Here is a 25401-nt window from a genome sequence, read left to right as displayed (position 1 = left end):
CAGACAACATGAGAAAAAAAATCCAGAAAATCACATTGTAGGATTTTTTATGAATTTATTTGCAAATTATGGTGGAAAATAAGTATTTGGTCAATAACAAACAAGCAAGATTTCTGGCTCTGACAGACCTGTAACTTCTTCTTTAAGAGGCTCCTCTGTCCTCCACTCGTTACCTGTATTAATGGCACCTGTTTGAACTTGTTATCAGTATAAAAGACACCTGTCCACAACCTCAAACAGTCACACTCCAAACTCCACTATGGCCAAGAACAAAGAGCTGTCAAAGGACACCAGAAACAAAATTGTAGACCTGCACCAGGCTGGGAAGACTGAATCTGCAATAGGTAAGCAGCTTGGTTTGAAGAAATCAACTGTGGGAGCAATTATTAGGAAATGGAAGACATACAAGACCACTGATAATCTCCCTCGATCTGGGGCTCCACGCAAGATCTCACCCCGTGGGGTCAAAAGGATCACAAGAACGGTGAGCAAAAATCCAAGAACCACACGGGGGGACCTAGTGAATGACCTGCAGAGAGCTGGGACCAAAGTAACAAAGCCTACCATCAGTAACACACTACGCCGACAGGGACTCAAATCCTGCAGTGCCAGACGTGTCCCCCTGCTTAAGCCAGTACATGTCCAGGCCCGTCTGAAGTTTGCTAGAGAGCATTTGGATGATCCAGAAGAAGATTGGGAGAATGTCATATGGTCAGATGAAACCAAAATATAACTTTTTGGTAAAAACTCAACTCGTCGTGTTTGGAGGACAAAGAATGCTGAGTTGCATCCAAAGAACACCATACCTACTGTGAAGCATGGGGGTGGAAACATCATGCTTTGGGGCTGTTTTTCTGCAAAGGGACCAGGACGACTGATCCGTGTAAAGGACAGAATGAATGGGGCCATGTATCGTGAGATTTTGAGTGAAAACCTCCTTCCATCAGCAAGGGCATTGAAGATGAAACGTGGCTGGGTCTTTCAGCATGACAATGATCCCAAACACACCGCCCGGGCAACGAAGGAGTGGCTTCGTAAGAAGCATTTCAAGGTCCTGGAGTGGCCTAGCCAGTCTCCAGATCTCAACCCCATAGAAAATCTTTGGAGGGAGTTGAAAGTCCGTGTTGCCCAGCAACAGCCCCAAAACATCACTGCTCTAGAGGAGATCTGCATGGAGGAATGGGCCAAAATACCAGCAACAGTGTGTGAAAACCTTGTGAAGACTTACAGAAAACGTTTGACCTCTGTCATTGCCAACAAAGGGTATATAACAAAGTATTGAGATAAACTTTTGTTATTGACCAAATACTTATTTTCCACCATAATTTGCAAATAAATTCATTAAAAATCCTACAATGTGATTTTCTGGATTTTTTCCCCCTCATTTTGTCTGTCATAGTTGAAGTGTACCTATGATGAAAATTACAGGCCTCTCTCATCTTTTTAAGTGGAAGAACTTGCACAATTGGTGGCTGACTAAATACTTTTTTGCCCCACTGTATATATACATATATTTTTCTTTTGCTCGTTTGCATCCCAGTATCTCTACTTCCACATTTATCTTCTGCACATATTTCACTCCAGTGTTTAATTGCTAAATTGTAATTATTTTGGCACTATGGCCTATTTATTGCCATAGTGTATAGACTTTTCTATTGTGTTATTGACTGTACATTTCTTTATTCCATGTGTAACTCTGTGTTGTTGTTTTTGTCGCACTGCTTTGCTATACCTTGGCCAGGTCGCAGTTGTAAATGAGAACTTGTTCTCAACTGGCCTACCTGGTTAAATAAAGGTGAAATAAAAATAAAAATAAATAAACATAAGAATTCATACCCCTGAGTCAATATTTGTAGAATCACCTTTGGCAGCGATCAAAGCTGTGAGTCTTTCTGGGTTAGTCTATGAGAGCTTTCCACACCTGGATTGTGCTACATTTTCTTCTTATTATTTTCTAAATTCTTCAAGCTCTGTCAAATTGGTTGTTGATTATTGCTATACAACCATTTTCAGGTCTTGTCATATAAGCAGATTTAAGTTAAAACTGTAACTCTGCCACTCAGGAACATTCACTGTCTTCTTGGTAGGAAACTCCAGTGTAGATTTGGCCTTGTTTTGCCAACCACCCAGGACAATGGATTGGATCCCAGCCGGAGAACCAAAACAACGACGCTGTAAAAGGGGCAGACGAAGTGTTCTTCTGGTCAGGCTCCGGAGACGGGCACATCACGCACCGCTCCCGAGCATACTACTCGCCAATGTCCAGTCTCTTGACCACAAGGTAGATGAACTCCGAGCAAGGGTAGCATTCCAGAGAGACATAAGAGACTGTAACGTTCTTTGCTTCACGGAAACATGGCTCACTCGAGACACGCTATCGGAGTCAGTACAGCCAGCTGGTTTCTTCACGCATCACACTGACAGAAACAAGCATCTTTCTGGTAAGAAGAAGGGGGGGGGGTATGCCTTATGATTAACGAGATGTGGTGTGATCATAACAACATACAGGAACTCAAGTCCTTCTGTACACCTGACTTAGAATTCCTCACAATCAAATGCCGACCGCATTATCTACCAAGAGAATTCTCTTCGATTATAATCACAGCCGCATATATTCCCCCCCAAGCAGACACATCGATGGCCCTGAACGAACTTCATTTGACTCTATGTAAACTGGAAACCACATATCCCGAGGCTGCATTCATTGTAGCTGGGGATTTTAACAAGGCTAATCTGAAAACAAGACTCCCTAAATTCTATCAGCATATCGATTGTGCAACCAGGGCTGGTAAAACCCTGGATCATAGTAATTCTAACTTCCGCAACGCATATAAGGCCCTCCCCCGCCCTCCTTTCGGAAAAGCTGACCACGACTCCATTTTGTTGCTTCCAGCCTATAGACAGAACCTAAAACCGGAAGCTCCCGCGCTCAGGTCTGTTGAACGCTGGTCCGACCAATCTGATTCCACGCTTCAAGATTGCTTCGATCACGTGGACTGGGATATGTTCCGCATTGCGTCAAACAACAACATTGACGAATACGCTGATTCGGTGAGCGAGTTTATTAGCAAGTGCATCGGTGATGTTGTACCCACAGCGTTTATTAAAACATTCCCCAACCAGAAACCGTGGATTGATGGCAGCATTCGTGCGAAACTGAAAGCGCGAACCACTGCTTTTAATCAGGGCAAGGTGACCAGAAACATGACCGAATACAAACAGTGTAGCTATTCCCCCCGCAAGGCAATCAAACAAGCTAAGCGTCAGTATAGAGACAAAGTAGAGTCGCAAAGTAGAGTCGCAATTCAACGGCTCAGACACGAGAGGTATGTGGCAGGGTCTACAGTCAATCAATCAATTCTATCACGGTGGGGTTTAGTTACCCACTACCTCTCATCGCTACAGCGGTGGAATCATTTCACGGGGAGCGGTTCTTCACAAGCTGATTACATCCAGCTTGTGACTCTACAAACTTGTTGGATGCATTTGCAGTTTGTTTTGGTTGTGTTTCGGATGATGTTGTGCAAATGGTAAATATTGTATTGTGTCATTTTGGAGTCACTTTTATTGTAAGTAAGAATATAAGATGTTCCCGAAACACTTCTACATTAATATGGATGCTACCTTGATTACGGATAATCATGAATGAATAATGATGAGTGGGAAAGTTACAGATGGGCAAAGGTCATGCCCCCAAAACATGCTAATCCTCTCACCATTACAAGTAACGGGGGAGGTTAGCATTTTCTTGGAGGTATGATATTCATGCATCTGTAACTTTATCACTCATCATTATTCAAGATTCATTCATGATTATCATGGTAACATCCACATGAATGTAAAAGTGTTCAGAAACATATTCTATTATTATTTACAATAAAAGTGACACCAAATTGACAATACATTATTTACCATTCATTTCTACTGGGCACAACATCATCCGAAACACAACCAAAACAAACTGCAAATGCATCCAACAAGCTTGTAGAGTCACAAGCTTGATTTAGCAGTGGTGTAAAAAGTATTAAATTGTCATTGAGTAAAAGTACAAAGTAAAAGTAAACGCTATACATTAAATTCCTTATATTAAGCAAATCAGATGGCACACTACAACACTCTCAATGCTTATGACACCTTCAAATGGGAGGACTAGGTACATAAAAAGTACTTTCATATCTAAATGGTAAAACAGATATGTATGAAAGCACATTCAAATGTAAGGTGGCATTCTGTACTGTCGGCTTATATAAAACATTTGATCTCAAATCCAAAATGCTGAAGTATAGAGCCAAATGAATAGTTTTAGCTTCACTGTCCAAATAAATATGTAGGGGAGTGTATGAAGCGAAGTGTATGCAGGTGCCTTAAATAAAATATTGTGGCCCTTGTATGCTTGTATGTTTAGGGATAAGGCAGAGTAAGGGGAGGGGGAGCTGATTAGGGTGGTCAGCAGGGTAGAGTGAATGTTGTGAGCATATGGGAGGGCAGATAGGGTTTGAGGGGTAGGGGAGGTAAGGTAGGGTTTGAGGGGTGGGGGGGGGGGCAGATAGGGTTTGAGGGGTAGGGGAGGTAAGGTAGGGTGGCTGGGTGGGGGAGGGCAGATAGGGTTTGAGGGGTGGGGGAGGTAAGGTAGGGTGTGCTGGGTGGGGGAGGGCAGATAAGGTGTGTATAAATAAAGTCCATGCGCGTGTCCAGGTGTCTTTGATCAGCCAGTGTTCACCGGACAGACAGACACCATGAGACTGCTCGCTCTGATACTGCTGGTTGGAGCTGCTGGTAATTAAACACACACACACACACACACACACACACACACACACACACACACACACACACACACACACACACACACACACACACACACACACACACACACACACACACACACGCACACACACACACACACACACACACACACACACACACACACACACACACACACACATACAGTACTTTAATATACTCTACCAATTATATATCAAAAACTATTCGTAGGGAATATTCATCTAACATGTAGCTTTTAACAGCGTTCAACTTTTTTACCTAACAGGCTGTTTCTATGTGATGTAGAACAATTCTGATGAATACTATTCAGAGTGCAACAATGTCCTCATCTCTCCCCTCTTGTGACCACTCTCTCTGTATGGTGTCTCTCTCTGTGTGTTTCAGTGGCAGTGCCCCGTGAGGATGGTAAGATCATTGGTGGCCAGGAGTGTGAACCTCACTCCCGACCCTGGATGGCCTCCCTCAACTACGGGTACCACTTCTGCGGAGCCGTGCTCATCAACGAGCAGTGGGTGCTCTCTGTCGCTCACTGCTGGTACAAGTGAGTAAGGGTGGAGGGCAGGGGAGGGAAAGGGAAAGGGGGATACCTTAATTGAATGCATTCAACTGAAATGTGTCTTCCGCATTTAACCCAACCCCTCTGAATCAGAGAGGTGCGGGGGGCTGCCTTAATCGACATCCACGTCTTCGGCGCCCGGGGAACAGTGGGTTAACTGCCTTGCTCAGGGGCAGAACGCCAGATTTTGGGCCAATATGGACCAAAAGGAGGGCTATTCTTTGTCTTCTGCAGTGTGACACTTTGAATCTTATCAAACTGACATGAGGTTTCTCTGTAATCATAATTGTATCACCCTGTCTTTCCTTTTGTCCTCTTCCTCCTCTCCTTCCTCTGCCCTTCCTCTCCTTCGTCCTCCTCTCTCAGCCCCTACGCTATGCAGATCATGCTTGGAGAGCACAACCTGCGTGTGTTTGAGGGAACTGAGCAGCTCATGAAGACTCAAAACATCATCTGGCATCCCAGGCAAGCTACACCCACACTTACCCTTTACATATCACTTTAGGGAAGTCATTTTATAACAACTGAACCCAGGCTGAATGGGGTTTTATCACATGCAATACAAATCCCTTGGCCTATCTCTATTCTTCTCTCTGTAGCTATGACTACCAGACGCTGGACTATGACATGATGCTGATCAAGCTGTTCCACCCTGTGGAGATCACTGATTATGTGAAGCCCATCCCGTTGCCCACAGGCTGCCCATACGCAGGCCTCCCCTGCTCCGTCTCTGGCTGGGGCAACATCGCCACCGGAGAGGAGGGTGAGACGGACCAAATACCATTGCATTTTACCTTTACAAAACTTTAACCACAGAAATGAAAACCAAACACACTCTACCAAACAAACTTTACCAACATGAATTATACCCTCAGAGCCTTTATCCACACACACTCTAACAACACACACCTCACCCGGAGAAGAGGTATGACTATGGAAAAATGATATTAAATGACTAAATATCCCTGTCTTTTGCTTCCTTCTCAGTAAACATGCCCGCCCGTCTGCAGTGTCTGGACGTGCCCATACTGGAGGATGAGAAGTGTGAGATGGCCTACCCTGGCATGCTCACCCGCAGGATGGTGTGTGCTGGATACATGGATGGAGGCAGAGACGTATGCAACGTACGTACAGTATATGACAAATTTTTGATGAGCCCTTTTGCTATCTTTGTTGTGCAGTCATTTAGAAAACACAGTGGTACATATTAGGATCAACCTGAATTGATTTCTTACCTCCCTCTCTCTCTCTCTCTCTCTCTCTCTCTCTCTCTCTCTCTCTCTCTCTCTCTCTCTCTCTCTCTCTCTCTCTCTCTCTCTCTCTCTCTCTCTCGAGTACATTTTAACAACTTGAGGGAGGTGCAAAATATTTATTTGGGTTTCATGTTTGATCATATTAACATACAACTATAGTATGTAGGCTATATACCGTACTAGCCATACATCCTGGACAAAGTTCTGAGGGACTCTGCCCCACGCTGTAATTTGCAGTCATGAATTAAAGCCGAGGTTTGCAATATGTTTTAAGTATGGGGTAAATTATGAGGTAGCATATTTTCAATGCCCTACATACACACATCAAGCAATGAAAGAATTTGACCTGTTATTGGAACTGTGCAGCAGCTAACTCTGTTTGCTGTACAGCAGAGGGCATCAGTGAGTTGTTCCATCAGTCTGTCCTTCTCCATTCACTTTGATGTCATTATTAGTAGATCAACAGGGCATTCTCCCTCCATATTAAGGCATACATAAGATACATATACATAAGGTACATGAGATTAACAATGGCTGTTTTTCAGGAACAGTGGAAATGGACCTTTCTTATTCCTATTATCCATCCATTCTTGAGTCAGTCAGAGATGTTGTGCTTATCTTTTCTCCCAGAGTCAGGAGGACATGGTTCTCTCCCGCTCTCTCTGGCTGTACCCGAGCTCTGACGTCCGTTCACTCCTTTCTTTATGTCTCTTCTTCTGTTTCACTGAATCTGAGGCCCCTAACCAGGCTGCTCCACCTTCAAGATAAATGTTAGATAGGAATATGTACAGTTGAAGTCGGAAGTTAACATACACTTAGGTTGGAGTTATTAAAACTCGTTTTTCAACCACTCCACAAATTTCTTGTTAACAAACTATTGTTTTGGCAAGTCAGTTAGGACATCTACTTTGTGCATGACACAAGTAATTTTTCCAACAATTGTTTACATACAGATTATTTCAATTATAATTCATGGTGTCTAAATTCCAGTGGGTCAGAAGTTTACATACACTAAGTTGACGGTGCCTTTAAACAGCTTGGAAAATTCCAGAAAATTATGTCATGGCTTTAGAAGCTTCTGATAGGCTAATTGACATCATTTGAGTCAATAGGAGGTGTACCTGTGGATGTATTTCAAGGCCTACCTTCAAACTCAGAGCCTCTTTGCTTGTCATCATTAGAAAATCAAAAGAAATCAGCCAAGACCTCAGAAAAATAATTGTTGACCTCCACAAGTCTGGTTCATCCTTAGGAGCAATTTCCAAACGCCTGAAGGTACCACTTTCATCTGTACAAACAATAGTACGCAAGTATAAACACCATGGTACGACGCAGCCGTCATACCACTCAGGAAGGAGAAGTGTTCTGTCTCCTAGAGATGAATGTACTTTGGTGCGAAAAGTGCAAATCAATCCAAGAACAACAGCAAAGGACCTTGTGAAGATGCTGGAGGAAATAGGTACAAAAGTATCGATATCCACAGTAAAACGAGTCCAATATCAACATAACCTGAAACGCCGCTAAGCAAGGAAGAAGCCACTGCTCCAAAACAGCAATAAAAAAAAGCCAGCCTACGGTTTGCAACTGCACATGGGGACAAAGTTTGTACTTTTTGGAGAAATGTTCTCTGGTCTGATGAAACAAAAATAGAACTGTTTGACCATAATGACAATCATTATGTTCGGAGGAAAAAAGGGGAGGCTTGCAAGCCGAAGAACACCATCCCAAACGTGAAGCACGGGGGTGGCAGCATCATCATGTGGAGGTGTTTTGCTGCAGGAGGGACTGGTGCACTTCACAAAATAGATGGCATCATGAGGATGGAAAATTATGTGGATATATTGAAGCGACATCTCAAGACATCAGTCAGGAAGTTAAAGCTTGGTCGCAAATGGGTCTTCCAAATGGACAATGCATACTTCCAAAGTTGTGGCAAAATGGCTTAAGGACAACAAAGTCAAAGTATTGTAGTGCCATCACAAAACCCTGACCTAAATCCTATAGAAAATGTGTGGGCAGAACTGAAAAAGCATGGGTGAGCAAGGAGGCCTACCAACCTTACTCAGTAACACCAGCTCTGTCAGGAGGAATGGGCCAAAATTCAACCAACTTATTGTGGGGAGCTTGTGGAAGGCTACCCAAAACATTTGACCCAAGTTAAACAATTTAAAGGCAATGCTACCAAATACTAATTGAGTGTATGTAAACTTCTGACCCAATGGGAATGTGATGAAAGAAAAAAAAGCTGAAATAAATCATTCCCTCTAATATTATTCTGACATTTCACCTTCTTAAAATAAAGTGGTGATCCTAACTGACCTAAGACAGGGAATTTTTACTAGGATGAAATGTCAGGAATTGTGAAAAACGTATTTGTATTTGGCTAAGGTGTATGTAAACTTCCGACTTCACCTGTATGAGAGAGAGGTGGGGGGGGGGGGGGGGGGGGGGAGAAAGAGAGAAATTAGTGAGGGGTCAACCTTTTGTGTGTTACAGTAAGTGGAGAAGCCCCTGTAAAATAGTTTATTTTGGTAAAGAACTGCCCTCCATTCCCTCCCTCCCCCCTCCTCTCTAATACTCACCCTCTCCACGGGACTGGGAGGAGACGGAACAGGAGGGGAGGTTTGGCTCTGAGACAGAATCCTCACTGTTACACAGAGAACACAACAACAGCATTCACCATCGTCATGTTTTAACACGTTGGAAAGCTAATACTGTATTCAAGGTGCTATACAAATAATGTTTACAATTAAAACATGGTACTTGTGGCCGCATTTACTTGTTTATGTATAGCAAGCATATTATTGTGTTACACTAAAAATAAACACACACTTTTTGAAGAAAGTCCCATTGGGGACAGGCATGGATGGCCTGTGAGAGATTGGGAGTGTGGGCTGTTGTCTGAATCCCCCAGAATTCTCCTCCTCACTACTAGCTAGCTCCTCCCCCCACTGGCATCTTAAGGGGAGGAGACAGAACACAAGAGCTCTCAATCAAGTTCAATGAGGAAGTACTGTAACCAAATTAATTATATTTAGTTGTGTAACATTAGGTCACACACAAAGTGGTGATTCAGTAAACTGTATGGCTATGGCCAGTAAACATCAGACCAAGGGAGGAACAAACAGTGAGCTAACATTGTTTACATTGCCCGGTTTTATCTCCTGAGCTTCTTTAGGATGTAGGCTACAGTACACAATTATTCTCTTTCCGACAAACATCTTCCATATTGTTGATTCATTTGAAATAAGTCTTAATAGCCTAAAATGCAGTTATCCATCCACTGCAGTAGGCATTTAGAGCTCACCTGTTAGTGCTGGCAGTATGGTGTGTGAGCGCTCTATCTGAGGGGGTGTCACTGTGAGCCTGTGGTGGAATAAGGACACACGTTTACCTGTCTACCGAAGCCCCAGTTATCAGTGAATATGGGTTAGACTTCTTCTTTCCATTGTGGTACTGTTACTATCAATTCTGTAGAGTGTGTTTTTGGGGGAACTTACAGAACGCGAGTTAGAGTGGGAGTATTTGGCCAGTATATCGGAGGGCCGTAAGGGGGCTTGTGGGGAAGGGCAGTGGGAGAAGGTGCTGTGTTTGGGAGGGAGGGGTGGAGCCAGGCGAGAGCTGGGGAACTGGTACTCTTCAGACGACATCTGTATCAGAGAGAGAGAGAGAGAGAGAGAGAGAGAGAGAGAGAGAGAGAGAGAGAGAGAGAGAGAGAGAGAGAGAGAGAGAGAGAGAGAGAGAGAGAGAGAGAGAGAGAGAGAGAGAGAGAGAGAGAGAGAGAGAGAGAGAGAGAGAGAGAGAGAGAGAGAGAGAGAGAGAGAGAGAGAGAGAGAGAGAGAGAGAGAGAGAGAGAGAGAGAGAGAGAGGTGTGCAAGAGAAAAAACACTAAGAGACAGTGAGCTGCACTTCCTAACCTCCTGCCCAATGTATGACCATATTAGAGACACATATTTCTCTCAGATTACACAGATCAACAAAGAATTCGAAAACAAATCCAATTTTGATAAACTCCCATATCTACTGGGTGAAATTCCACAGTGTGCCATCACAGCAGCAAGATTTGTGACCTGTTGTCACAAGAAAAGGGCAACCAGTGAAGAACAAACACCATTGTAAATACAACCCATATTTATGCTTATTTATTTTAACTTGTGTGCTTTAACCATTTGTACATTGTTACAACACTGTATATATATAATATGACATTTGTAATGTCTTTATTGTTTTGAAACTTCTGTATGTGTAATGTTTACTGTTAATTTGTATTGTTTGTTTCACTTTTGTGTATTGTCTACCTCACTTGCTTTGGCAATGTTAACACATGTTTCCCATGCCAATAAAGCCCCTTGAATTGAATTGAATTGAATTGAAAGGGAACCCCACACCAGCCCCGCTCACAACCACACACACCCTCTTCATATAGGCCAGTTTTTTCATGACTAGCTGTACATCCTCCAGGTCATCTTCATCTTCCTCTTCCTCGCTGACAGACAGGTAAGGCTCCACCAGGATTGACTCTGTCCCTCTGATGTCACAGCGACAGTATGGGCAGGTGTGTCCATCCGACTTCTGCAACACATGGAATGATCACACTTGGTTAAGCAGAATAAACATTATCTACACATCTGTACTGTATGTTAATGTGTAGAAACTCACGTGTCGGTGTACGTTTGTGTATTGTTGTATCAAATCAATTCATATTTTATTTGTCACATACTTCGTAACAACAGGTATAGACTAACAGTGAAATAGTTACGGGCCCTTCTCAACAATGCAGAGAGAAAAATGATTGCTGTATGTCAAAAAGATCCCTGGGATGATGCAGTAATTTGGTTCCGTCAAGAGCATTCCTGAGCAGATGCATTTCCCATGCTGAAAGTGTAATAGCCATAATAATGTCCTTTCTGTGTGTTATTTGCATGAAGCTACACTTACAGTAAAGCAACTGGTTTAGCATATCAAATTAAGATTGAGCATTCTACCATAGTTCACTTTGGTAAAAACTGGAGTATTCTGTTCAAATCTATTCTATTGTGTCGTCTTGGCCCCTGAATTGTGACTGTGACAGTGTGTGTCAGTGTGTGAGAGTGTGTGACCAGGCGAGGAGTGGAAACTCTAAGGGTGAGTGTAGCATGAGGAGGATGTACGCTTCGGCTCACACAGGAAGTCCTAACCCACATGTTAGGACACGATGGCCCACAATACTGCTCTGCGTGCTGCTACGCCGGTTCACCTACTGATGTGTAGTGGGCTGGCTCACTGCAGACATTAACTGTCTGACCAAAAACCAATTCCATACAGTTAACCCAAATTGGTATGTTGATGATATACAGTGGGGCAAAAAAGTATTTAGTCAGCCACCAATTGTGCAAGTTCTCCCACTTAAAAAGATGAGAGAGGCCTGTAATTTTCATCATAGGTACACTTCAACTATGACAGACAAAATGAGAAAAAAAATCCAGAAAATCACATTGTAGGATTTTTAATGAATTTATTTGCAAATTATGGTGGAAAATAAGTATTTGGTCACCTACAAACAAGCAAGATTTCTGGCTCTCACAGACCTGTAACTTCTTCTTTAAGAGGCTCCTCTGTCCTCCACTCGTTACCTGTATTGATGGCACCTGTTTGAACTTGTTATCAGTATAAAAGACACCTGTCCACAACCTCAAACAGTCACACTCCAAACTCCACTATGGCCAAGACCAAAGAGCTGTCAAAGGACACCAGAAACAAAATTGTAGACCTGCACCAGGCTGGGAAGACTGAATCTGCAATAGGTAAGCAGCTTGGTTTGAAGAAATCAACTGTGGGAGCAATTATTAGGAAATGGAAGACATACAAGACCACTGATAATCTCCCTCGATCTGGGGCTCCACGCAAGATCTCACCCCGTGGGGTCAAAATGATCACAAGAACGGTGAGCAAAAATCCCAGAACCACACGGGGGGACCTATTGAATGACCTGCAGAGAGCTGGGACCAAAGTAACAAAGCCTACCATCAGTAACACACTACGCCGCCAGGGACTCAAATCCTGCAGTGCCAGACGTGTCCCCCTGCTTAAGCCAGTACATGTCCAGGCCCGTCTGAAGTTTGCTAGAGAGCATTTGGATGATCCAGAAGAAGATTGGGAGAATGTCATATGGTCAGATGAAACCAAAATAGAACTTTTTGGTAAAAACTCAACTCGTCGTGTTTGGAGAACAAAGAACACCATACCTACTGTGAAGCATGGGGGTGGAAACATCATGCTTTGGGGCTGTTTTTCTGCAAAGGGACCAGGACGACTGATCCGTGTAAAGGAAAGAATGAATGGGGCCATGTATCATGAGATTTTGAGTGAAAACCTCCTTCCATCAGCAAGGGCATTGAAGATGAAACGTGGCTGGGTCTTTCAGCATGACAATGATCCCAAACACACCGCCCGGGCAACGAAGGAGTGGCTTCGTAAGAAGCATTTCAAGGTCCTGGAGTGGCCTAGCCAGTCTCCAGATCTCAACCCCATAGAAAATCTTTGGAGGGAGTTGAAAGTCCGTGTTGCCCAGCAACAGCCCCAAAACATCACTGCTCTAGAGGAGATCTGCATGGAGGAATGGGCCAAAATACCAGCAACAGTGTGTGAAAACCTTGTGAAGACTTACAGAAAACGTTTGACCTCTGTCATTGCCAACAAAGGGTATATAACAAAGTATTGAGATAAACTTTTGTTATTGACCAAATACTTATTTTCCACCATAATTTGCAAATAAATTCATTAAAAATCCTACAATGTGATTTTCTGGATTTTTTTCTTCTCATTTTGTCTGTCATAGTTGAAGTGTACCTATGATGAAAATTACAGGCCTCTCTCATCTTTTTAAGTGGGAGAACTTGCACAATTGGTGGCTGACTAAATACTTTTTTGCCCCACTGTATATTAATAAAAGAGGATGTGGCTGGGTGATGTCAGAGACATTGTGTGAGCGAACAATGTGTGGTTTGGCTTTGAGGGTTTTGTTGGTGACGTCGTCAATCACAGAGTAGGCATACCTGCCATCCTGTGAGGCAGGGTTGGCACAGCAGGTGTCCGCAGGGCTGGATGCGTGTGTCCTTGTCTCTCTCTGTACAGATCTTACACAGCTGGAAGGTACTACCCATCTCACAGTACATCTCATACTCGTCCTCTGTGACTTTGACCCTGCTTCTCTGTGCTGGTTCACACAGACTGGTGAGGTCTGGGTTCACATCACGTCCGTCAGGGTAAAGATAGCTGCAGACAAACACAACACAGAATTACACACACATTATGTAAAACGATTACAGGCCTATGCTAATGTTGTGTGTTAGTGTTGGTCAGCTGTTTGTTCACCTGCACCCGCCCACAATTTTTAATAACCCATCAGCACTCCTATTCCCAAGTCAAAATGTAGCTTACATTTGGTGTATCATTTTACTGCAAGAAATGCTTAGTTCTGCAGGAGTCAATATTAAGGCTATGTGAGAGGCCATATACCTACTGTAAGGGAAGTCCCCCCCCAATTGTACAAAATAACATGGCAACTTATTGGCACCGAGCGCAGCATATACACGATGGACAAGTACACTACTTCTGGCGGTGTTTCATCCAAAGTTGATGGCAAATGCCATATTGCAAATGAGCTGTGTAACACTCCAAAATTCCTATAGTGGGCGAGTTTGTTCTATCTAAATTTTTCATAGGCTTTATGTAACGCAAGTCAAGACCCAAGAGTAAAATTTTGAGATTTTGAAAGTTTTGGCAAAAACTTATCACCCCCTTAAAAAAGTGCTTTCTGGACCGTTTTTCGAAATTCTTTTGAGTTTTATGTCAATTACACATGTGTAAGAACTATATGAAAATACTTTTTTCAAATTTTATTAACATAATTTTTTTTGAAATTTTATTTGAACTTAAGGTATATGTTTTGTGCATTTGGAATGTGATTTCATAGGAAGTCAAAAGTCAAAAGTCAAAAGTCAAAAATGTCAAAAATTTGGAAAAAACGTATCACCCCCTTTAAAAAAGTGCTTTCTGGACCGTTTTTCGAAATTCTTTCGATTTTTAGGTCAATTACACATGTATAAGAACTGTATGAAAATACATTAGTCACATTTTATTATCATAATTTTTTGTAAATGTTTATTTGAACTTAAGGAATATGTTTTGTGCATTTGCAATGTGATTTCATAGGAAGTCAAAAGTCAAAAGTCAAAAATGTCAAAAATTTGGAAAAAACGTATAACCTCCTTTAAAAAAGTGCTTTCTGGACCGTTTTTTGAAATTCTTTCGATTTTTAGGTCAATTACACATGTATAAGAACTGTATGAAGATACTTTAGTCACATTTTTTTATCATAATTTTTTTTGAAATGTTTACTTGTACTTAAGGAATATGTTTTGTGCATTTGCAATCTGATTTAATATGAAGTCAAAAATGTGAATAAATTAGGAAAAACTTATCAACCCCTTTAAAAAAGTGCTTTTTGGATTTCATAGTCGAAAATAACATTTTGTTTTTAAAAGGCCAAAATGAAGCATTTAAAACCGTTTTGAAAAATGACGCCTGGTAACCCAAAACATAGAATATTTTTTGACTTTTTTTGGAAACCTCCTTAAATCACTCAGGCCGGACCCCCATTGACTCGAGAAGAAAAAACAAAACAAAAATTCCAGAAGAAAAAACATAGAATATTTTCTGACTTTTTTTGAAAACCTCCATAAATCACTCAGGCCAGCACACATTGATTTTTGTCCGTAGAATAGTGCTCCCAGAGCGGGTATGGAATTCTGGATGCCCCCTAAAAGCAATTTCAACCATGGCACCTGGTAACCCCAAAAAAATACCAGGTGCACGAAAAGTTTGGACTTAGAATATTTTTTGAGTTTTTTGGAAAAACTCCATAAATCACTCAGGTCATTGACTCGAGAAGAAAAAACATAAAATATTTTCAAGAAAAAAAAACAATATTTTTTGACTTTTTTTGAAAACCTCCATAAATCACTCAGGCCAGCACCCATTGATTTTTGCCCGTAGTATAGTGCTCCCAGAGCGGGTATGGAAGTCTGGATCCCCCCTAAAAGCATTTAAGGCTCTGTGTGTCTTTAAGCACCATACTTTTTCATTCCATCCTTGCTGTGTGTGTCTGTGTGTGTGTGTGTGTGAGCTTTTCTTTGACATCTGATTAGAGAAATGACTGATTTACACTTCATGAGGGTTGCCTAATCACACACTTAAAGTTTTGGAAAGATCTGACTTTTTTAACCCTTTGAAACAGCACCTATGACCCCATTTTAAGGCACTTCCGGTTGGCACAGGAAGCTATAAGTAAACACCTATCCTGATCGGGGTATGCTTTTACAGAATCCTGAGTTTTAAGTCTATACGTTAAGAACTGACTGATTTACACAGGGTTGAATGCACTATATATCACAAACTGCTGGTTGGGTAAAACACTTTTAGGGTGATTTTATCACTTCCGGTTGCTCCAGGAAGCTTAGAATCAACACAGGTAGACCTCATAGTGGCTTGATGGATTGTCATTGAAGACAGGTTCATAAGACATTCATAACCCACATAGGGTTTATTTAAAGAATGCATGTTACATTTGCATATGATTCAACAGTGAAAAACATCACATCATATTGCAAACATAACACACTGTTGAATCATATTGCAAACACACACTGTTACATTTGCAATATGATGTGTTGAATCATATTGCAAACATAACACACAGTGTTACATTTGTAATATGATGTGTTGAATCATATTGCAAACATAACACACAGTGTTACATTTGCAATATGATGTGTTGAATCATATTGCAAACATAACACACAGTGTTACATTTGTAATAAGATGTGTTGAATCATATTGCAAACATAACACACAGTGTTACATTTGCAATATGATGTGTTGAATCATATTGCAAACATAACACACAGTGTTACATTTGCAATATGATGTGTTGAATCATATTGCAAACATAACACACAGTGTTACATTTGCAATATGATGTGTTGAATCATATTGCAAATGTAACGTGCATTCTTTAAATACTTTAGAAATACAAAATTGAACGTCCTGATGACCTCAGGATGGCCGGGCAGTGTTAGTGGTTCCTCTCCATCGCTCGTTGCGTGGTAATTTCATCATGTCGATTTTGGTGATGGTACCCCCCCGTTGAAACATATTGCAAATGCACAAAAGTCAACTAGCAAGTCAGTGTCCATCAGTCAATTGGATATTGTCAGACACCAAACTGATACCATCTGACACTAAACTCACTTTTTCCAACTCCTTTAGAAGCCAACTATAACATATTTCAGAGCAGGCCCAAAATTCACAGCGCCTTCCATTTAAACCATAATAAAACAAATAATACGTAGTTATGTTCTAGCTGCGGGTCCAGTTCTCACATTATGTTTAGCCCTATGTGAGGCGACCTCGAATCCCAAGTTTCGGCTCGATAGGTCATTCGGTGCCCGAGCAATACCTTAATTGGTGCTGAAAATCCACTTTTTTCATTGCCTTGCTACGGGGTCCTTGAATGAGCAATCAAACAGGCTCGTTGGGGTCTGACTCTATGGGCCGAGCCGGTTTCAATGCACCTAGTCTTGAGACTCTGGGACTTTTCTAAATGTCGTCAGTTTCGTTGAGCTGAAAATGAATTGAAAACATAGCAAATACACGAGGCTGTTTATCGGTCTGAGAACCTTCTAGAGCCACATAACTCACCGTGCACAATCGACCTGAGGTCTAGAACAGGTTTGTAAAGTTTCAGAACTCTAAGTCTGACGGTTCTTTAAAAGTTGGAACAAAAGTAACTACTACAGGCACTGTCTGCCTCTTAGCCCCTCAGTGTGTCCCTCCATCATTTCTGTTTGGGTGTGTAAATTTTTCTTTGAAATCTGATGGGACTAATGACTGATTTACAGTTCAGGAGGGTTGCCTAATCACAATTATGAAGTTTTGGAAAGATTTGACATTTTTAACCCTTCAAAACAGCCCATTTGACACCAATTATGGCACTTCCGGTTGGCACAGGAAGCTGAAAGTAAAGACATATACTCACTGGAGTATGCTGTTACAGAATCCTGAGTTTTAAGTCTATATGTTAAAAATTGACTGATTTACATAGGGCTGAATGCACTATTTCTCTCAAATTGCAGGGTGCTTATTGCAAACACTTTTAGGGTGATTTTAACCACTTCCGCTTGCTCCAGGAAGCTTAGAATCGAAACAGGTAGACCTCATGGTGGCCTAATGGACTGTCATCAAAGACAGGTTCATAAGACATTCATAACCCACATAGGCTTCAGGTTGAATTTAGGGGAGCAGTCAATGTATTCCTATGGGGCGAAATGTCATTGTAAACTGTTTGATGTAAACACCTTCTTTTAACTGTGAAGGGTTAATGCCACAAGCTCAAGGATAGGCTTGCACAGATCGGGAGGACCTTAAGAACATTCCTGAGGTGAAATTGTGTTTCTAACCTTAACGGTTCTCTCTCTGTCTCCCAAAAGCAAATAAAATTGACATTGAGGTCAAAAGGTCATTTGTGTCCGTTCTCTTGTAACAGGTCGCTGCGCTCAGACCGAGCGAGCTACGGTCAAGCGGGGCATCCCGTTGAACTCGGCACGGCCTGGAGAATATGGTGATGTCATTTTAGTGGTGATTTCAGAATGCTATTTTGGTGCATTCATGGAAGGCGCTGTGAATTTTGGGCCTCCTCTGAAATATGTGATAGTTGGATTCTAAAGGAGTTGTAAAAAGTGAGTTTGGAGTCAGATGGTGTCAGTTTGGTGTCTGAAAATATCCAATTGACTGATGGACACTTGCTAGTTGACTTTTGTTGACACTTGCTAGTTGACTTGCTAGTCGACTTTTGTACAATTGCAATATGTTTCAACGCGGGGGTACCATCACCAAAATCGACATGATGAAATTTCACGCAACGAGCGATGGAGAGGAACCACTATCACTGCCCGGCCATCCTGAGGTCATCAGGACGTTGACTTTTGTATTTCTAAGGTATTTAAAGAATGCACGTTACATTTGCAATATGATTCAACATCACATCATATTGCAAATGTAACGTGCATTTGCAATATGATGTGATGTTGAATCATATTGCAAATGTAACGTACATTCTCTTAAATACTTTAGAAATGCAAAAGTCAACGGTCTGATGACCTCAGGATGGCCGGGCAGTGATAGTGGTTCCTCTCCATCGCTCGTTTCGTGAAATTTCATCATGTCGCTTTTTCCTCATGGTACCTCCCCGTTGAAACATATTGCAAATGTACAAAAGTCAACGAGCAAGTCAGTGTCCATCAGTCAAATAGATATTTTCAGACACCAAACTGATACCATCTGACTCCAAACTCACTTTTTCCAACTCCTTTAGATGCCAACTATAACATATTTCAGAGCAGGCCCAAAATTCACAGCGCCTTCCATTTAAACCATAATAAAACAAATAATACGTAGTTATGTTCTAGCTGCGGGTCCAGTTCACACATTATGTTTAGCCCTATGTGAAGCGACCTCGAATCCCAAGTTTCGGCTCGATAGGTCATTCGGTGCCCGAGCAAAACCCTAATTGGTGCTGAAATTCCACTTTATTCATTGCCTTGCTACGGGGTCCTTGAATGAGCAATCAAACAGGCTTGTTGGGGTCTGTCTCTATGGGCCGAGCCGGTTTCAACGCACCTAGTCTTGAGACTCTGGGACTTTTCTAAATGTCGTCCGTTTCGTTGAGGTCAAAATGAATTGAAAACATGACAAATACACGAGGCTTTTTATCGATCGGAGAACCTTCTAGAGCCATATAATTCACCGTGCACAATCGACCTGAGGTCTAGAACAGGTTTGTAAATTTTCAGAACTCTAGGTCTGACGGTTCTTTAAAAGTTGGAACAAAAGTAACTACTGCAGGCACTGTCTGCCTCTTAGCCCCTCAGTGTGTCCCTCCATCATTTCTGTGTCGGTGTGTATTTTTTTTTTTTTTTAATCTGATGGGATGAAGGACTGATTTACAGTTCATGAGGGTTGTCTATTCACATATATGAAGTTTTGGAAAGATTTGACATTTTTAACACTTCGAAACAGCCCATTTGACACCAGTTATGGCACTTCCGGTTGTCACAGGAAGCTATAAATAAACACATATCATCACTGGAGTAGGCTGTTACAGAATCCTGAGTTTTAAGTCTGTATGTTAAAAATTGACTGATTTACATAGGGCTGAATGCACTATTTCTCTCAAACTGCAGGTTGGCTATGGCAAACACTTTTAGGGTGATTTAACCACTTCCGGTTGCTCCAGGAAGCTTAGAATCGACACAGGTAGACCTCATGGTGGCCTGATGGACTGACATCAAAGACAGGTTCATAAGAAAATCATAACCCACATAGGCTTTAGGTTGAATTTAGAGGTGCAGTCAATGTATTCCAATGGGGAGACATTTCATTGTAAACTATTTGATGTAAACACCTTCTTTTAACTGTGAAGGGTTAATGCCACAAGGTCAGGGTTAGGCTTGCACAGATCGGGAGGACCTTAAGAACACTCCTGAGGTGAAATTGTGTTTCTAACCTTAACGGTTCTCTCTCTGTGTCCCAAAAGCAAATGAAATTGACATTGAGGTCAAAAGGTCATTTGTGTCCGTTCTCTTGTAACGGTCGCTGCGCTCAGACCGAGCGAGCTACGGTCAAGCGGGGCATCTCGTTGAACTCGGCACGGCCTAGAGATAATAGTAATGCCATTGTGGGCTTTGTGTGTCTTTAAGCACCGTACTTTTTCACTCCATCCTTCCTTTTTGTGTGTGTGTGTTTGTGTGAGAGAGCTTTTCTTTGACATCTGTTGGGATAAATGACTGATTACAGTTCATGAGGGTTGTCTAATCACACAAGTGAAGTTTTGAAAAGATCTGACCTTTATTACCCTTCAAACCTGACCCTGTGGCACCATTTTAAGGTACTTCCAGTTGACATAGGAAGCTGAAATTGAACACATACCCTCCTTGGCGTAGGCTCTTATATAATATTGAGTTTTAAGTCTTTATGTTAAGAACTGACTTATTTAAAGAGGGTTAAATGAGTGTGTGTTATTTCATAAAATCATATAAAATCACAGGATTCTCGCAGAGCTTCGAGACCCACTTTAAAAATGTACGTCTGAACACACTGCAACTGGATCTGTGAATTTTTTGAAAAAAAAATTCCTCTTTGTGAACATCACCAAACGGTCAATGTACGATTTCTCTTAAATTACGATAGATAAATGGCTGGTTCTTTTTTTCCTGACACCGTATGCTTATGTACTTTGACATGAAGCGGTCAAATTAGCACCCTACTTGCGTTTTAACCCTTTAATCCCAGAAAAATGGCCATAACTCAAAAAGCGCCGAGGTCTCGACGCCATCTTGTTCGGGGCCAACTGCCCATTACTCCAAACCTACGCTCGCCGAGTTTCGTCTTCTAAATATTTTCAGTTTAGGAGAAAAGGCCGCGCTCGTTTGCCACGTGCTCGTGCGCCTGCAATATGATTTATTTTCCCTCTTGTGGGAATTTTCGAGAATGCAGAAAAAAGTCAAAAATTTGTCATTTTTATAAAACGGAAACCGAAAGTCCGAGACGTTTTTTTGAGTGACTTCCTGAAAGAGCTCTCCGACGCCCACGGCCCGACGCCGTCCGCGATTTTCTGCGACGTCGTAAGACGTCAGGTAAGGGACCGTACATTTGCAATGGGACTTTCTTCACTAACCATACGGCTCCCGTCTCAGAGTTCCCTTAAGGTATGTTAGTGTCCAGATTTTGGTTTCCATTTAACCCATCTGAACTGTAGGCTACAGTTCCTTTGACTTATCATAGGCCTATTTGGAGTCCCCGTCTTGTGACTGTCGGACTAATATAGCACCTCACAGTCATCACACATAAATCACATAACCGATACTGCTTTCATCCTCTTTTACCACTTCACCAAATCTTTCCCAAACATTACTCCCTTCTCTTTATTTTCAACTCTCCATTTCCCAGCTTTTCTCTTATTGAATTAAACTCTGACATTGTCCTTTTTACCTCCTTGTATCGAAGTTCACTTTTTCTGCCAATCCCAAAAGCATTTGGCAATTGGCGTGTAGACTATTTAGCGCTCGTACAGTTAGGCCCAGAAGCTTAGGCTTATGCTCTAAAGCCATTGCCGGAAGGCCTAATATAATTCAATTGAAACCTCAGTGTTTGTCGATTTTTTAAGGTATTGTTTTCTCTGTATTCAACCCGCCCGCCACCCAGCCTCCCTTCATCCACACAATATTTAATGACCCTAAACCCACCTCACGGATATAACCGCGGGTACCTTTTTTTATGTGTCAACCCGCGCATCATTAGTGTGTGTGTCAGTGGAGGCTGCTGAGGGGAGAACGGCTCATAATAATGACCAGAATGGCGTAAATGGATTGGCATCAAACACATGGAAACCATGTCTTTGATGAATATGATACCATTCCACTGATTCCACTCCAGTCATTACCACGAGCCTGTCCTCCTCAATTAAGGTTCCACCAACCTCCTGCGGTGTGTCCATGAGCGTGTTTACTTACCAGCCCTCCCTGAAGCCCTGGATGAGGGCCTGGTAGAGAGGTGTATTCTGGGGGATCGTCTGTACGATGCCGCCATCACCTGTCACATGACCAATGGCCCACTGGCCCATCTGAGTGCAGCTCAGACGGAAGATATAGCTGGACAGAGATACAGAGTTCACATGGAAACGTCTTTACTGGAGTTCATACAGATTTGACCATGAAATACAGGCAACTGCCAAAATAAAGGAAACACCAACATAAAGTGTCTTAATAGGGCGTTGGGCCACCACGAGCCAGAACAGCTTCAATGCATCCTTGGAATAGATTTTACAAGTGTCTGGTAATCTATTGGAAGGATGTGACACCATTCTTCCACGAGATATTCAATAATTTGGTGTTTTGTTGATGGTGGTTGAAAACGGTGCCTCAGGCGCCGCTCCAGAATCTCCCATAAGCGTTCAATTAGGTTGAGATCTGGTGACTGAGATGGCCATAGCATATGGTTTACATTGTTTCCATGCTCATCAAACCATTCAGTGACCTCTCATGCCCTGTGGGTGTCATCTTATAGGGGCATAGCCATAGTAGCCAAAATAATGGGCAAAATAATGGCCTGCCCAGCATTTTTGTACATGATCCTAAGCATAATGGGATGTTAATTTCTTAATTAACTCAGGAACCACACCTGTGTGGAAGCACCTTCTTTCACTATACTTTGTACCCCTCATTTCCTCAAGTTTTTCCATTATTTGGGCAGTTACCTCTATGTATCTAGGTATTATTCTTTACTATCACTATAATTATTATGTCAGCATTAAAAGTAATTATTGCAGATATTGTTGTAGGTTATGGTAAAGGTACACCTCCTCTCTTTTCTCCTGAGCCCCTCCTATCCCCCTGTTCCTTCCCTTCATCTACTCTCTCTCGCCACACCCCAACCCATCCACCCTCAAACAATCTCTCCTGTCCTCACCTCCCGGGCCGGTGCAGGTAGTTTTGGAGGCGGGCTTTGACCTGGTCGTAGGTGAGGAAGGCCATGTAGCCGGGGTGGGTCACTGCCAACTGGTTCCAGTTCCTCAGAAGAGACCTCCATGGCTGACAGGAGAGGGGAGGACATATTTACTATCAGTTGAAATACAGTATGTGTTATTTCTTTCCACTTTGGAATGTTTTGGCTATCTTTAGACAGTGGGAGAGAAAGAATTAGATAGACATCTTGGAAAGTGGCAGAAGGCATATTCACTGAACATTATGTGAGGTGTCTAATTAACCAGGATGTATGGCTACATAGAACAGGGATAAGATATATGGATCACATGTACCTGGAATAGCCTGGTGAAGATGTCAAACTCAAACACTGAGATGTGGTCGTTACAGGTGAGATCTACAGTTGACTTTAGAGCCATGGACTCCATCCCCTCTTCAAAGCCATGGACCCTACGGAGATGCTGCTTAAAACTGCTCCACTGCACAATACACCTAGGAGAGAGAACGAGGGGAGGGGAGGAGAGGGAGAGAGGGGTGGGAGATAAAGGAAAAAGGAAAGTGAGAGAGAGAAAGAGAGTGAAAGTGAGAGGAATAAAAACGTGCCAAAAGAAGATCAAAAATCACAAGTGGAGGAACAGAATACTTTTCACAAGACTAGAAAAAGACTGCGCCTGCACTACCGGTTAAAAGTTTTAGAACACCTACTCATTCAAGGGTTTTCCTTTATTTTTATTATTTTCTACATTGGAATCATGTAGTAACCAAAAAAGTGTTAAACAAATCAAAATATATTTTATATTTGAGATTCTTCAAATATCCACAATTTGCCTTGATGACAGCTTTGCACACACTTGGCATTCTCTCTACCGGCTTCATGAGGTAGTCACCTGGAATGCATTTCAATTAACAGGAGAGCCTTCTTAAAAGTTAATTAGAGGAATTTATTTCCTTCTTAATGCATTTCAACCAATAATTTGTGTTGTGACAAGGTAGGGGTGGCATATATAAGATAGCCATATTTGGTAAAAGACCAAGTCCATATTATGGCAAGAACAGCTCAAATAAGCAAAGAGAAATGACAGTCCATCATTACTTCAAGACATGAAGGTCAGTCATAGGAATGGATGACCCAGAGTTACCTCTGCTGCAGAGGATAAGTTCATTCGAGTTACCAGCCTCAGAAATTGCAGCCCAAATAAATGCTTCACTGAGTTCAAGTATGTCGTAGCTGAATCAGAATTAGTTAGGTAACATAGATAAATAAGATGTTTTATTTACTTTATACTTGTCATTAGAATGTCTTCTTTTGGACTATACTGTTGGCAGTTGCATTTTCCTTTCTTCTCTAGGGAAAAGTCACCTGGGGCCCAGAGAGGGGAGAGGTCAGGCTTGTCTTTTACATGTCTGGTAATATGCAGAATATCAGAAAGGGAGAAGTCAGGTTTGAACATTGTCTTCAGATGTGAATATATCTGTGAAACTATGTGAAGGGCTCCACTATGTCTGTACTCCAGTCATTCCCTCCTTTTCCCATTGGGGGGAGGAGTATGGCAGTGTCTGGAACCATTATATTACCCCTCTGATGTTGCATGAATCTTGACCTAGTATATGACCTAGAGGCTCACTCCCCTCCGTGAGCTTGTCCAGGAGGGAAGGTATTTGAGATGGGAGTATCTAGAATTGACAATTGATATATGCCATTGGATGAGGTAATGTTTTGGTACTAGGAAGTACCAAGAACGAGAAGTAGAACCTCGTCTAAGAGACCAAACTGAATGATAATTTATAGCTAATGCTATCTGGCTATGGGATACTCCTCTTTCAAGTAAAAGGCCATTTGTGAAGTTTCTAAGATCTGTGGTTCGTCATGTGAGTTGAGAGGGGTGTATCTTGGCTATAAAGATACTAAGTATTCTTTTGTAAGCACTCTCAGAGAATTAATTTATAGACACTGAATTGATCTGAGAGTCAAAGGGCTATGGTGAAGCTCATATAATTAAAGATGGCCTTTAAAATATAACTCTGACTTGTGTGTGGTTAGTAAACTCTCCTCATTTAGTAATACAGGAAATTACCACGACAAGTAACAGACACATCTCAACATCAACTGTTCAGTGGAGACTGTGTGAATCAGGTCTTCATGGTCAAATTGCTGCAAAGAAACCATTACTAAAGGAAGAAGAGACTTGCTTGGAGATTTTTGGTTCCAACCTGCCGTGTCTTTGTGAGA

General features: G+C 41.9%; 2 protein-coding genes across 4 annotated transcripts in view; one reads left to right on the top strand and one right to left on the bottom strand.

The window, feature by feature from the left end:
- The first annotated feature begins 4709 nt into the window (after window positions 1–4709).
- On the top strand, window positions 4710–6530 carry LOC120047283 (trypsin-like). The gene is made up of 6 exons (XM_038992809.1): window positions 4710–4776; window positions 5170–5326; window positions 5708–5806; window positions 5941–6104; window positions 6329–6469; window positions 6523–6530. Exons 1-6 carry the CDS (start codon window positions 4737–4739, stop codon window positions 6528–6530), a joined length of 609 nt encoding a protein of 202 aa, XP_038848737.1. The 5' UTR covers window positions 4710–4736.
- Window positions 6531–6701: 171 nt separating this feature from the next.
- LOC120048766 (E3 ubiquitin-protein ligase CBL-like) overlaps window positions 6702–25401 on the bottom strand; it is a 36512-nt gene continuing 17812 nt past the window's right edge. The window contains exons 3-12 of one of the 3 annotated variants that reach the window (XM_038994970.1): window positions 23507–23663; window positions 23158–23279; window positions 22203–22340; window positions 13629–13848; window positions 11008–11166; window positions 10095–10244; window positions 9902–9960; window positions 9427–9552; window positions 9177–9241; window positions 8963–9006 (exon numbers count right to left, since the gene is read on the bottom strand). In XM_038994970.1, the coding sequence (XP_038850898.1) occupies window positions 8978–9006; window positions 9177–9241; window positions 9427–9552; window positions 9902–9960; window positions 10095–10244; window positions 11008–11166; window positions 13629–13848; window positions 22203–22340; window positions 23158–23279; window positions 23507–23663 (1225 nt within the window). In that variant the 3' untranslated portion in view covers window positions 8963–8977. Of the gene's footprint in view, window positions 7352–8962; window positions 9007–9176; window positions 9242–9426; window positions 9553–9901; window positions 9961–10094; window positions 10245–11007; window positions 11167–13628; window positions 13849–22202; window positions 22341–23157; window positions 23280–23506; window positions 23664–25401 lie in introns of those variants that run through there. The other 2 variants (XM_038994971.1, XM_038994972.1) reach the window with 2 other exon arrangements.

This window comes from Salvelinus namaycush, chromosome 5 (genome assembly GCF_016432855.1).
Source record: "Salvelinus namaycush isolate Seneca chromosome 5, SaNama_1.0, whole genome shotgun sequence".
In the NCBI taxonomy this organism is placed as follows: domain Eukaryota; kingdom Metazoa; phylum Chordata; class Actinopteri; order Salmoniformes; family Salmonidae; genus Salvelinus; species Salvelinus namaycush.
Note: the sequence above shows the minus strand (reverse complement) of the source record. Positions and strands in the feature narration are given on the sequence as shown.